The 12,714-nt window shown below is 46.0% G+C and overlaps 2 protein-coding genes across 4 annotated transcripts in view; one reads left to right on the top strand and one right to left on the bottom strand.

Moving 5' to 3' along the window:
- Positions 1–8,891, top strand: part of cltca (clathrin, heavy chain a (Hc)) — a 34,364-nt gene extending 25,473 nt beyond the window's left edge. Inside the window, exons 20-30 of the mRNA XM_060057303.1 lie at positions 333–516; positions 798–990; positions 1,093–1,250; positions 1,524–1,796; positions 2,449–2,766; positions 3,186–3,317; positions 3,433–3,543; positions 3,644–3,814; positions 4,219–4,440; positions 6,288–6,363; positions 7,429–8,891. Of these exons, the coding sequence (XP_059913286.1) occupies positions 333–516; positions 798–990; positions 1,093–1,250; positions 1,524–1,796; positions 2,449–2,766; positions 3,186–3,317; positions 3,433–3,543; positions 3,644–3,814; positions 4,219–4,440; positions 6,288–6,363; positions 7,429–7,562 (1,972 nt within the window). The 3' untranslated portion in view covers positions 7,563–8,891. The remainder of the gene's footprint in view (positions 1–332; positions 517–797; positions 991–1,092; positions 1,251–1,523; positions 1,797–2,448; positions 2,767–3,185; positions 3,318–3,432; positions 3,544–3,643; positions 3,815–4,218; positions 4,441–6,287; positions 6,364–7,428) is intronic.
- Positions 8,892–9,259: 368 nt separating this feature from the next.
- On the bottom strand, positions 9,260–10,784 carry ptrh2 (peptidyl-tRNA hydrolase 2). 3 transcript variants are annotated; one of them, XM_060057305.1, is made up of 3 exons: positions 10,636–10,784; positions 10,137–10,219; positions 9,260–9,897 (listed from the first exon to the last, which is right to left on the bottom strand). In XM_060057305.1, exons 2-3 carry the CDS (start codon positions 10,160–10,162, stop codon positions 9,369–9,371), a joined length of 555 nt encoding a protein of 184 aa, XP_059913288.1. In that variant the 5' UTR covers positions 10,163–10,219; positions 10,636–10,784; the 3' UTR covers positions 9,260–9,368. The 3 variants fall into 3 exon arrangements, with proteins under 3 accessions (XP_059913288.1, XP_059913287.1, XP_059913289.1); XM_060057304.1 differs by having other exon boundaries at positions 10,019–10,219; positions 10,636–10,728; XM_060057306.1 differs by lacking the exon at positions 10,137–10,219 and having other exon boundaries at positions 10,636–10,777.
- Positions 10,785–12,714: the final 1,930 nt, after the last annotated feature.

Raw genomic sequence — 12,714 nt, 5'->3', positions numbered from 1 at the left:
GGGCATTCAGCTTTTTCAGACGCTTTTATCCAATGCGACTTACAATAAGTACATTTTGTCAGAAGAAAGAAAATGGACAATATATCGCTGTCTGTGTAGTAAAGATGTTCATATGAACAAGTGTCAAGCACAATTGCTAGGTTAACCCATTCCCCGTATACAACAAAGCTGGCTGGGATAAGACGATACACATTGCTGAGTGCTATTTAAGGTACAACTATGTCGTCAATGCAGCGGGTGAGGATAGTGAGTGAAGAGCTTTAATTGAGTCCTCGCACGTGGTGTGAGCAATGTCCTGAAAGCCTCTCTGTATTTCTTCTTGCTCGTTCCAGAAACCTCCAGAACCTCCTGATCCTGACGGCCATCAAGGCGGACCGCACCCGCGTGATGGAGTACATCAACCGGCTGGACAACTACGACGCGCCCGACATCGCCAACATCGCCATCAGCAATGAGCTCTTCGAGGAGGCCTTCGCCATCTTCAAGAAGTTTGACGTCAACACCTCCGCTGTGCAGGTCAGCCAATCGCTCCTCCTTCCCTTGTCCAGTGTCTTTTATGTTTTTGTCTTTTATTTTTTATAGTGATGGACTTGAATGTATGCAATTTAGTAAATTTTTTGGAATTATCTGATCTTGATTATTTCATTATATTCTTTAAGTCACTATAAAATACGTGCAGAATGGCTTGCACTTGTATAATGTTTATTTGGAATTATCTTTAATGTATTTTATTCATGATTATTGCATTTGACTCTGAAGGCAGGTTGTACTTATATTATGACCTGGGTTTTCTGCAGGTGCTCATCGAGCATATTGGGAACCTGGACCGGGCCTACGAGTTTGCGGAGCGCTGCAATGAACCGGCGGTGTGGAGCCAGCTGGCCAAGGCCCAGCTGCAGAAGGAGCTGGTCAAAGAGGCCATTGACTCCTACATCAAGGCTGACGACCCCTCCGCCTACATGGAGGTGGTCCAGGCCGCGGATCAGAGCGGTGGGGACCCCCGACGACGAGTGAAATTATAACATGGGACGATGGACAGGTAGTCAATAGTCCATACAGCATTCCCTAATACTGTGGCCCTGGGTGTTCTAGGTAACTGGGAGGACCTGGTGAAGTTCCTCCAGATGGCGCGCAAGAAGGCCCGCGAGTCGTACGTGGAGACGGAGCTCATCTTCGCCCTGGCCAAGACCAACCGCCTGGCCGAGCTGGAGGAGTTCATCAACGGACCGAACAACGCCCACATCCAGCAGGTCTCCAGAACGCACCTCCACATTTACACTGGATTCCTCTCGAGTTGTCTTACCTTGGCCGCCTGCTGACCAAACCCATGGGACAGGATAGTGTGATAGCTTGACTCCCAGCCGAAGAGGTCCTGGAATCTATTCCCACAATGACCACGGCCTAAACGTGGGCAATCCTTGAGCAACATGCCCAAACCCTTCCCAACGACAACACCTGAATTCTGTCCCCATCTCTGGATAAGAAGTAGACTATAATCGTTCCTCTTTCCAAACGTAAACCAGGTGGGTGACCGCTGCTACGACGAGAAGATGTACGACGCGGCCAAGCTGCTCTACAACAACGTGTCCAACTTCGGCCGGCTGGCCTCCACGCTGGTGCACCTGGGCGAGTACCAGGCCGCCGTGGACGGGGCCCGCAAGGCCAACAGCACCCGCACCTGGAAGGAGGTGTGCTTCGCCTGCGTGGACGGCGAGGAGTTCCGGCTGGCCCAGATGTGCGGCCTCCACATCGTGGTGCACGCCGACGAGCTGGAGGAGCTCATCAACTACTACCAGGTGAGAGGGCGTGCGTACGACGGATACAGTGTGGACTACAGATCTAAACGGTGGACTACAGATCCACAGTGTTCACCACAACTCCACACGTAATTGACAACAACACACAATTAAGTGTGGAGATGCTGATGAAACTGGAATAAAATTAGAGATTCTAATAATGAAGCAATCTCACAAAGGAGGGAGAGCTGTGATTTGGTTTAGGAAGGTAATCGGAGAAGATAATGACAGCTGTGCTGATATTTATTAGTAGAACAGCAGAACCTCTCCCTTTTTCTTTTTTTTTTTATAGTAATAAGCAACATCCGATTATCATTTGTCTGTTTATGTAATCAGTGTTGCAGAGCACCATAAACATTTCCTTGCACACTAGCGTGCGACTTTATGCAGGTCTACTCGTTACCGCAGGCCATTTACTTTGTACGGTGTACATTAATCTCTACGGTTCCATTTATTGGTTAACCAGTGAAATAAGCGTCTGTTGACAGTCGCTTTGGGGGCGTAAGCGCTCGTAAATGTAATCAACGTTGTTTAGAGAGACCTGTACATCGGAGTGATGCATGTATAGCTCAAGTCCAAGTGCTTTTGGTCGTTGTATAATAAAAAGTAATTGACAATCGACAATTCCCACCCTTCTCTCCCCCACCTCCAGGACCGCGGCTACTTCGAGGAGCTGATCACCATGCTGGAGGCGGCGCTGGGCCTTGAGCGTGCCCACATGGGCATGTTCACCGAGCTGGCCATCCTCTACTCCAAGTTCAAGCCCCAGAAGATGAGGGAGCACCTGGAGCTCTTCTGGTCCCGCGTCAACATCCCCAAGGTTCTGCGGGCGGCCGAGCAGGCGCACCTGTGGGCCGAGCTGGTCTTCCTGTACGACAAGTACGAGGAGTTCGACAACGCCATCATCACCATGATGAACCACCCCACGGACGCCTGGAAAGAGGGCCAGTTCAAGGACATCATCACCAAGGTACGGCCTTGCGTAGGACCCGGGAGAGTAATGCTTTACGTTCTCACAAACGTGTGAGCGTTGAGGATATGATCTAGTTTATTTTAACCCTTACCCTAACCCTTAATCTTATACTCTCAAAGCTCTCTAGGATCGCCACTCTATTATGGTGTAAATTGAATCCTGTTGAATCAATGGATGCGTGTTGTGTTAAAACGATGTTGAATCAGTGGATGTGTGTTTAAAAATCCAAGATATTGAAATCATGGAAGTGGCTGTGACATGTGCATAGACTGCTGTGTTTTCAATTTCATTAAACTATAATCGCAGACAGGTATTGGTTATTTCTGCAAATAGGTCAGATCGGTCTGTGAGGCTAGTTCATTTGCATAGAGCAACAGTGTTGACCAGTAGTGACTTGTTGTCCCTCGTGTATCCAGGTGGCTAACGTGGAGCTGTACTACAAAGCCACCCAGTTCTACCTGGAGTTCAAGCCCTTGTTACTGAACGACCTGCTCATCGTGCTCTCACCAAGACTGGACCACTCTCGCGCTGTCAACTACTTCTCCAAGGTGCACCTCAACACTAAATTTTGAAATCAACCCACCTATTGCCTGTCAATGTGTTTTTTGATCTGCAATCAAGAATCAAGATGACTGTTGGTGTTAACTGTTTTTATTCTTACAGGTGAAGCAGCTGCCCCTTGTCAAGGCCTACCTGCGTTCCGTACAGAACCACAACAACAAGTCGGTCAACGAAGCACTTAACAACCTCTTCATCACAGAAGAGGACTATCAGGTGAGCGCCTCAACCTTTTCCCCATCCAACCCTTCTTCCGGTCACGTTGCGTCTTTTCTCCACCTCGTGTCCATGTTAACGTCCTCCTCTTCGCTCCCAGGCCGTGAGGACATCGATAGACGCCTACGACAACTTTGACAACATCTCGCTGGCCCAGCGGCTGGAGAAGCACGAGCTGATCGAGTTCAGGAGAATCGCCGCCTACCTCTTCAAGGGCAACAACCGCTGGAAGCAGAGCGTGGAGCTCTGCAAGAAGGACAAGCTCTACAAGGTGCCCCGCCCGCCCCGCCGTGCTGGTGCTCCGTTAGGGATGTGTACGAGGACCTGGGTGCTGTGTGTGTGTTCTGATACGGACGTCACGGCAGTACTACAGCGATTATATGTATTCAAGTGTTGCATACATATTATGTGAATATAGAGATAGGTCTCTTTATAAAAATGGCAATTTTATAAAGTGTCAAAGGTTGCACAATAGTAAACGGGGAATATTCGATTCAACCTCAGACAACCTAAAACTTCCCTAACTCCTCGAATCACATTCATTTACATGGATATGAAGCATTCCTGTGGATTCTGTTATTTTCATACTCCAATACAAGCCCAATGATCCTCCGCTGTACACGACCACCCAGCTCACCACGCACCCTCATCCCCGTTGTCTCCCGGCTAACCCAGGACGCCATGCTGTACGCATCGGAGTCCAAGGACACGGAGCTGGCGGAGGAGCTGCTGGCCTGGTTCCTGCAGGAGGACAAGAAGGAGTGCTTTGCCGCCTGCCTCTTCACCTGCTACGACCTGCTGCGGCCCGACGTGGTGCTGGAGACGGCCTGGCGCCACAACATCATGGACTTCTCCATGCCCTACTTCATCCAGGTCATGAGGGAGTACCTCAGCAAGGTGGGTCCACGCTGCCCCCGCACCCCCCCCACCGCCATCCTGACCCAGAACCGAGTCGTAAAGATCTGAGCGTCTTCTCCGTCGAGCTACAGCCTGTGTAAGGGCTTCACGGCAGGGCCGTGCACAGAGTAGATTTTGTACCAACCTTGTAATCCTATTGCCCAACACTCAAAGTATCTGCTCGTTCTTTTGGGTGCAAGGAAACTCTCTCCGAAGCCCCAGTGGGAAAGGGGGAAAACCCTGTAGAAGAAATGGGGGCAGTCTCCTTTCTAGAACGGCCAGGGGGGCAGATGGGTGATAAAACGTATTTGAGAATGGTTAACCTATTGTTTTTTGGGTTAAAACGTGCCAAGCTGTGAAGGGAACAACCTGAAATCTAAAGAATTGGTGCCTTTTAATAAATAAGCAGAGCAGAACCGTATCTTGGCAGCCCTCCCTGACGGGTGCATTATCTGTCTGCGGCTTAGTAGTAGTACTCAAGATTCAAGACTACTCAAAAGGCCGGTGCAGCCGCTGAGTCAGCAGAGGGAAAAGTTGCCCGTGCAGCACAACAACGTGTCCCCTGCTCTGTGCGGAAGCCAGCTGGTCGCCAGGTTCCTCAAACCCCGTCTCGTGTCTGGCTGTCGATGGTTGACGACGTGGTGTTTTCTAAGCTTCCGCCTCTTCTCTTCCAGGTTGATGCAATTGAGGAAAAGGCAAAGGTTGAGATTGGTTAATTTTATTTGTCATTTTGTGGACTTGGATTGTGGGTGTGTTTTTATTTTATTTTTTTTATTTTTTTTGAGCCTGGCCGACTTCAGCCTGTTAAGTGTGCATGGGTTTAGCGCTGTCACGCACGGTGCACACTCGCGTTTACCTTCAGACCTTCAGAGTGGTAGAATCCGTTATACCCAAATGGAATCAAGACATTAGTGACATCCCCGTTTGACAAGAAAGTGACATCCAGGGAGACTATGAAAGAGGGCATGCCCTTGTCTTCCCCCCCTACTGCAAAACAAGCTTTTATAGATTTGATTTAAATGCATCAAGAAAGGGGTTAAACCATATCACCTAGCGCTCATGAAACGCTGACAAACCCCCTCTGACGTCTTCCCCCCCTCTGGGCCCAGTGACCCGGGATCAGAAGACACTGAGAGTCTTTGATTGACAGTTGAGAGGATGAGGAGAAGCATGTGTGGTTGAGTAACGGCCGCTCGGTGCGCAGCACCACCCAGTGGCACGCGCACAAGTTGTTTGTTGCCGCCTTGCACTTTAAATGGCGGCGCTTCACTTCAAAGCAGCTGCTGCCATGACAACCTCGGACTGCACGTGCGCACATGCAGAGCACACCCACAAGCGTGCACCAGCATTGTTGTGTTGCAGCGCACAACACGGGGAGCCGTGTCACACAACCAGCATGTTGGAACAGCTTGTGTATGTTGTGGAAGGGAATGAGCACTAGAAATGTTGCAGGGTTTTGTGGTTGATGTTTTAAAAAAAAAAAAATTCTTGAAATCCTACGAAAAGCAGGGGCATATTTTGCACTAACATCTGGATCGTAGTTATTCGAAAATGTGTATGCACTGTTTATAGGCTTATGCTAAATTGGAAACTCATAATTTCTCATGTTGCTGTTTTTGCTATTAATAGTTTCTCTGCATTGCCTGACCCCACTAAAAGGTACAATATAACGCCCAGTAGACTCGTCTGCATAATAGGCATTAAAATACATAGACTTAACAGTTTACTTGATGGTTTTAGAGTTGTTTGGGCTTTGTTGAATTGTTGCTGCCTCGGTCCCCCTAAATATTCTCCCAGATTTACAAATTTGAAACTTTGTATAAATCTTTTTCCTGTGTTTCTTGCAGGTGGATAAGTTGGAAACCTCAGAGTCCATGAGGAAAGAGGAGGAACAGGCGACGGAGACGCAGCCTATCGTCTATGGTAAATAAACCAGGTTTCACCTCGAGGGCTTGTTGCTATTTCCACCGAAAATCTAAGAATAGCTTGTTTGCAATGCATCCAAATGTTAAAATACATTGAGGATAGGGTTTAGGTTTTTTTTGTTTTGTTTTTTCACCCTTAATCTTATACTCTCAAGCGTATCTCAATTTGGACCTTTGGGAATGTTCGTTTTAATCTTCAGTATAGTGCTTTGGCAGGATCATCACTGGATGTACGTTGTGTTAAATCAGGGGATGCGTGTTGTTAAAAGGACGTTGAATCAGAGGATGCGTGTTGTTAAAAGGACATTAAATCAGGGGATGTGTGTTGTTAAAAGGACATTAAATCAGGGGATGTGCGTTGTTAAAAGGACATTAAATCAGGGGATGTGCGTTGTTAAAAGGACGTTGAATCAGAGGATGTGTGTTGTTAAAAGGACGTTGAATCATGGATGTGTGTTGTTAAAAGGACGTTGAATCAGAGGATGTGTGTTGTTAAAAGGACGTTGAATCAGGATGTGTGTTGTTAAAAGGACATTAAATCAGGGGATGTGTGTTGTTAAAAGGACATTAAATCAGGGGATGTGCGTTGTTAAAAGGACGTTGAATCAGAGGATGTGTGTTGTTAAAAGGACGTTGAATCATGGATGTGTGTTGTTAAAAGGACGTTGAATCAGAGGATGTGTGTTGTTAAAAGGACGTTGAATCAGGATGTGTGTTGTTAAAAGGACATTAAATCAGGGGATGTGTGTTGTTAAAAGGACATTAAATCAGGGGATGTGCGTTGTTAAAAGGACGTTGAATCAGAGGATGTGTGTTGTTAAAAGGACGTTGAATCATGGATGTGTGTTGTTAAAAGGACGTTGAATCAGAGGATGTGTGTTGTTAAAAGGACGTTGAATCAGGATGTGTGTTGTTAAAAGGACATTAAATCAGGGGATGTGTGTTAAAAGGACATTAAATCAGGGGATGTGCGTTGTTTAAAGGACGTTGAATCAGAGGATGTGTGTTGTGTGATAAAAGGACGTTGAATCATGGATGTGTTGTGCGACTCTCTGCGCTGCAGGCACTCCCCAGCTGATGCTGACGGCGGGCCCCACCGTACCGGTCGCGGCCCAGCCCGCCTACGGCTACGGTTACCAGGCACCGGCCGGCTACGCACCGCCACCTGCCCAGCCGGGCTTCGGCTACGGCATGTAAAGACCCCTGTCCGGGCCGGAAGCCCCGGCCCACTTGTCCCCACAGTCCTTTTACCAGCCCAATATTGTTCGTTTGTCCTGCAACGGGACTGACGGCAAACAAGCAGTTATTATATTTTAGTTTTTTTTTTTTTGTTTTTTTTTTTACTTCTTCCTCCTCTATAACTGTCATGAAGGACTCCATTTTATTCCTGTTAAGAAAAAAATGGCTTGAATCACATGGATTATTTTTTTCACATTCCGATTTAATTTTTCACATTTATGGTAACAAAAACGAAAAATAAATTTGGGGTCTATTTTATTTGAATGGGAAACGGGTTTATGTACAATGTGGGTGGGGGAAACTGTTGGAAGAGCAAGTCCTCTTCTCGGCTACATAAAAGGTCTGTTGTGAAGCATCTGATTTGCACTCTGTACCGAGAAGAAATTAATGTAGAATCTCTTCATTTTGATGTGTGAGAAGCTTGTTCTGTCCGTCTTTAAAAAAAAAAAATGCATTTAATTATTGTATATTCAGAAGAAAGGAAAAACAAAAGATAAAAAAAATACAAATGCTACTATGTTCCTCTATATTTGAACATGAAACTGCCGCTTCCCCAGGCCACAAAACCACAAACACTACGTCATGCCAGTAACCGTTGTGGGAGAGGGCGGGTCATTTTTCAAAATAAATACCCCTCCCACCTCCAAGAGATTATTTTAACATGCGTACTTAATTCCCCCCCCCCCCCCACAACGCTCTTATTGTTTAGGGCGGCATACTTCCCATCAAGGCCCTGCAGGATCTCCTGTGAGTTACTGTAGTAGTACTGTATGCCGACTAATGCCCTATTCCCTTGTGCTTTAAATATGTGCTCTTAATGTGGGACCATTCCATTGGAGGAGGGGTTTCTGAGGATGACTCGTGTTTGGCCTCCTCCCCACCACCTGTGTGTATTTGACTAACCCCTGTCCTCTCCTGCTTGTTATTCTTTCTGTGCTGCGGTTTGTATGCTGGATATTGTGGTGTTTTAGGTCACTGTTCCTGAGTGTACAGAAGAGAATTATGACCCCCAGTGTGGTCCCTACCAGGTTAATCTGTCCACTGTTCCCACTTAGATCTAATTAAGAGATAATATCATAAGACTGGGGTGATTTAGAGTTTCTATCAAAGACTTTACGCATTCTGCAGACAACTGATCATTAACCTCCCCCTTTGACCTTATATTCTTAAATTACTTTAGATTGAAGTGTGCACTTAAAGATAGTTGATTGTGCAAAATAAAGATAATGAATGAAACGGCAGTTTTCTTATCCACTTAAAAAAATAAAAGCTTGTTTGTCAAGAAAATACTGGTCTTGTATGATTTGTACAATTTAGAAAAATGGCAGTGAATAAATGTGTTAATTTTTGTAAGGACACAAAATCCCTTCATTTACATCAGGGCATGTTGGTCCCCGCTGTAGCCAGTCTGGAAGTGCTATTTTAATTCCTGAATAAAAGTACATTGTTAATCTAATGTAGTGGTAAAACCAGGCACATTGGTGTTGAAGGTGTACTGTGCCAGATGTATTTGGTTTTACGATGGGTAACTAAATTCATACAATTTGGCATCGGCTCCGCAACGACCTGAAGATGGGTAGACCTTTTATTTGGTAGACACCTTCATCCTTCAGATGCATGTCAATATATTTGCAACAAATGTATAAACTGACAACTTTTTCACTTCCGATCTTTACTGAAACATGTATGAAATTGGCCACATTCAAGTCATTACATCGCAGTACAAATCCAAAACATTTCAGTAAGACGTGATCTCGATGCATCCTAGAAAAGCTTCAGGTGCCCGGTGACCTTATCCACCAGATCCGCCGGCCCCGGTCCGACCCCCAAAACGGTGCGTGACCCCGGAGCAATCTGAGTCCTTCCCGCGTCCTGGATGATGCTCACAGGCAGACCGACCTCCTTGGCGTGCCTGAGCAGGTCCATCAAGGTGTCCTCGTCCGGGGCCTTCACCACCACCTTGGGCTGGCCGCAGTACTCCCACTGCTTGAGGAGCTCCGGGTTCCTCCGGAGAGTCTGCTTGTAGGCTGACACGGCGGCGTGCGAGCACTGGGCTGCCACCTTCCCCTTGCCCATCTTCAGGTCGTTGCGCACCACCAGGATCATCTTGAACTCCCCTCCCTCGCCCATCACGCTGGACTCGCTCGCGCAGTTCGCCACGGCCGCCACAAGGTTCTTGGAGGTCTGGCCGAAGCGGGCCCTGAGGTGCCAGCCGAGGCAGAGACCGCAGCCCAAGCCGGCCATGATGCCCAGAGCCAAAGGGTTATACAACGAGTCCATCATCTTGGTGTGCCTGCAGAGTGACAGGATTTAACATGGGATGGTCAGTGATTGCGGTTGAAGGGAAAAGGGCGTTCCTAATAGACATTGATCACATTAACATTTACTGTGTGTTAATGCATATTGTGCAGTACCATTTGCAGGTTTTTCCAGGAACATCGTGTTGTGCATTTGATGTAGTTACGTTGGACATATCAATGCTGGGCCCTTTAAAACAATGAGCTAACGTAACTACTTTCAAACACCGAATACCATGGCTGTTCCGGTGTCCAGGTCATCAGGACAGGACACCTTGATAGTGACTTTTACTCTGCCTGCTGTCATTGACAATTATCCTGTGAAATAAGACGTTCAGAGCGTCATAAAACGTTCAAGATGGTTGAAGACTTGTATTTGTCTTGGCCTGCTTTGTCAAATTAACAGCATGAACGAACAGTCTGATAAGGTGGTGCTGTGATTGCACAAAAGAAAAGTAAAAAATTAACAGTATTCTGCCAACCCAACCTATATTATTTATATACTAGGTCCTTTTTCATAGTGTGTGCCATTCATTGGGAAAGCAATGAAAATAGTTGAGTGGGATAAATTTAGCGAACTTGTATATTGAAAGTCATCTTCACCATAACATTATTTAAAACATAACATCAATTCGCCACATCCCTCCCCTCTGCTATAATGTGAAATGATGTTTCCAGATAAATGTCTTACATCGGCGGGTTTGAATGAATGTGTATTATATTGATATACATACCCACGAGTTAGTCCGGCGCGCAGAGGAGGATTCGCTTCCTCTTGTGTCTGACTTCAGTCGTGTCCTGATGACGTCATACACACACAAACGTTCAACACACACGTGTTTGACAAGTGATACAATTCTAATGACAAACCACTGCACAAAACTTATAGTTTCGCTTGCTGTGTTAGTGGTCCAGCAGCACAGCCTACACATAAGTCACAAAAACAACAATTATGTGAAAATATATGTATGGATATATACGAGATATGTATTTATATCTATAGATCTATATCGGATTCCTATACCAGTGTGGGGCAGCGTTGATTCACTCAGCACCGTACTAGCAGTCCGAAAGATGAAGGACCACAAACAAATGTTTCCATGAAATCCGTAACCGTGTTTCAGGTAGTTAAGTGCGTCTGTTTTCTTCATTTTTACTGTCCGATAGGAAAGTAATGTTTAATGTAACAGATGCTCTTAAATGGTCTACAATTCGTATCTTTCTGAACGTACATTACTAGACGAATGCAGCGTTATGACATCCATTATAAGGCTTTTCTTTAGTTATGCCAACGAAAGGATAGATTGATGGTTTGTAATGGCAGTGTCATTTACATTTAGTCGCATTAAAAATTTCAAATAGTCTTTGGATCGCATGAGTTAGTTAAACATTTGCGAGAAAAATGCTGGATGTAACGTTTTGACACGCTGACATGCTGCCTATGCATGCAGGTTAGGAGGCTTTCTACATGAACTAGCCTAAACCATGTTTCTCAAGACTGTTTATTACCTTAAAAAAGTGATGATTTTTTTTAAATTAAACCTTCAATAAATAGATTCACAAGTACATGAGTGGGGTACATTGAAGATGCCACACTCAATAACTACAGGGCCTCAAAGTTGTGCTCCCTCTCATCTTTGACTAAAAAGGGGTGTGGATGCTGGATGTAAACATTGTGGTGGGCGTGGCCATAGACCTTGTTTTGAGAGCCACACAGTAAATCCGAAGACAGAGATCTGATGAAGGCTGCTTTTTCACCAAGAATGGTAATTGTATATCACAGTATTCAATAACCCTTCCGATACTTTTATCTCGCCCTTGCCTGAACCTCAACGTGGAGTCGACCCCATTCTGCTTCCACGCTTGTCATTGACCTGAAAAGAGGATTTTTGGACGGACTGTTCTGTTTCTGTCAATATTTTTGAACAAACTTAAAGCAATTCGTAGTCTCCCGAGAGGACAGCGTTTCCCCTTTCCGTCTGAAGCCCACCGAGTTTTGCCGAGCGTTTGAAGTATGGTCCACGAAAGTGATCCACTTATATTTATAGACCTTTAATTAGAGTGCTTCTCTGGAGGTTCGATCAGGCGAAGGATGATCTCTCTCTCTCTCTCTCTCTCTCTCTCTCTCTCTCTCTCTCTCTCTCTCTCTCTCTCTCTCTCTCTCTCTCTCTCTCTCTCTCTCTCTCTCTCTCTCTCTCTCTCTCTCTCTCTCTCTCTCTCTCTCTCTCTCTCTCTCTCTCTCTCTCTCTCTCTCTCTCTCTCTCTCTCTCTCTCTCCACCCCTACCCCACCACCACTCCCTGCAAGGGGGGAAGTGGTGGTGAAGGATGGCACACTTCATCTGGCCGCACTCTGCCGCTGGGACAGCACTGGAAGACATTCTGATTGAGATCTCCCAGCTCGCCTACTGGACACCCTTCTGAGCGGTGAGTAGCTAGAAAGCATTTCTAAAGACACAAATAATCAATTGTGTGATGTTAAGACGAGGTGAACTTGCGGAGTTGCTTTACTTTAGTTTATCCTGCGGCATTGACGCAGTTCGTCAGTCTGTTCCTCAACAGGTTTGACGCACGCCTGTTTTTGTGGAGGATGTGAATTGCGCAATCCACCAGAGTTCCGCTCAAAGCGAGTGCGCAGTTGAAGTATGTAGGCCTACTAGCGCTGGTTTTAGTACATGATACTCAATGTGATTTAATAGACAGGATTGTTTTTCAAGTGGCTGTATTTCATATTGTTGCCTGTTTGGCAGGCATTTTCTCAATGAATTAGGCTAAATAAGCAGTTATTCCTTGACGTACTTGTGGGACTGGGAAT

The sequence above is a fragment of the Gadus macrocephalus genome, chromosome 7 (assembly GCF_031168955.1).
Source record: "Gadus macrocephalus chromosome 7, ASM3116895v1".
NCBI lineage: Eukaryota > Metazoa > Chordata > Actinopteri > Gadiformes > Gadidae > Gadus > Gadus macrocephalus.
Note: the sequence above shows the minus strand (reverse complement) of the source record. Positions and strands in the feature narration are given on the sequence as shown.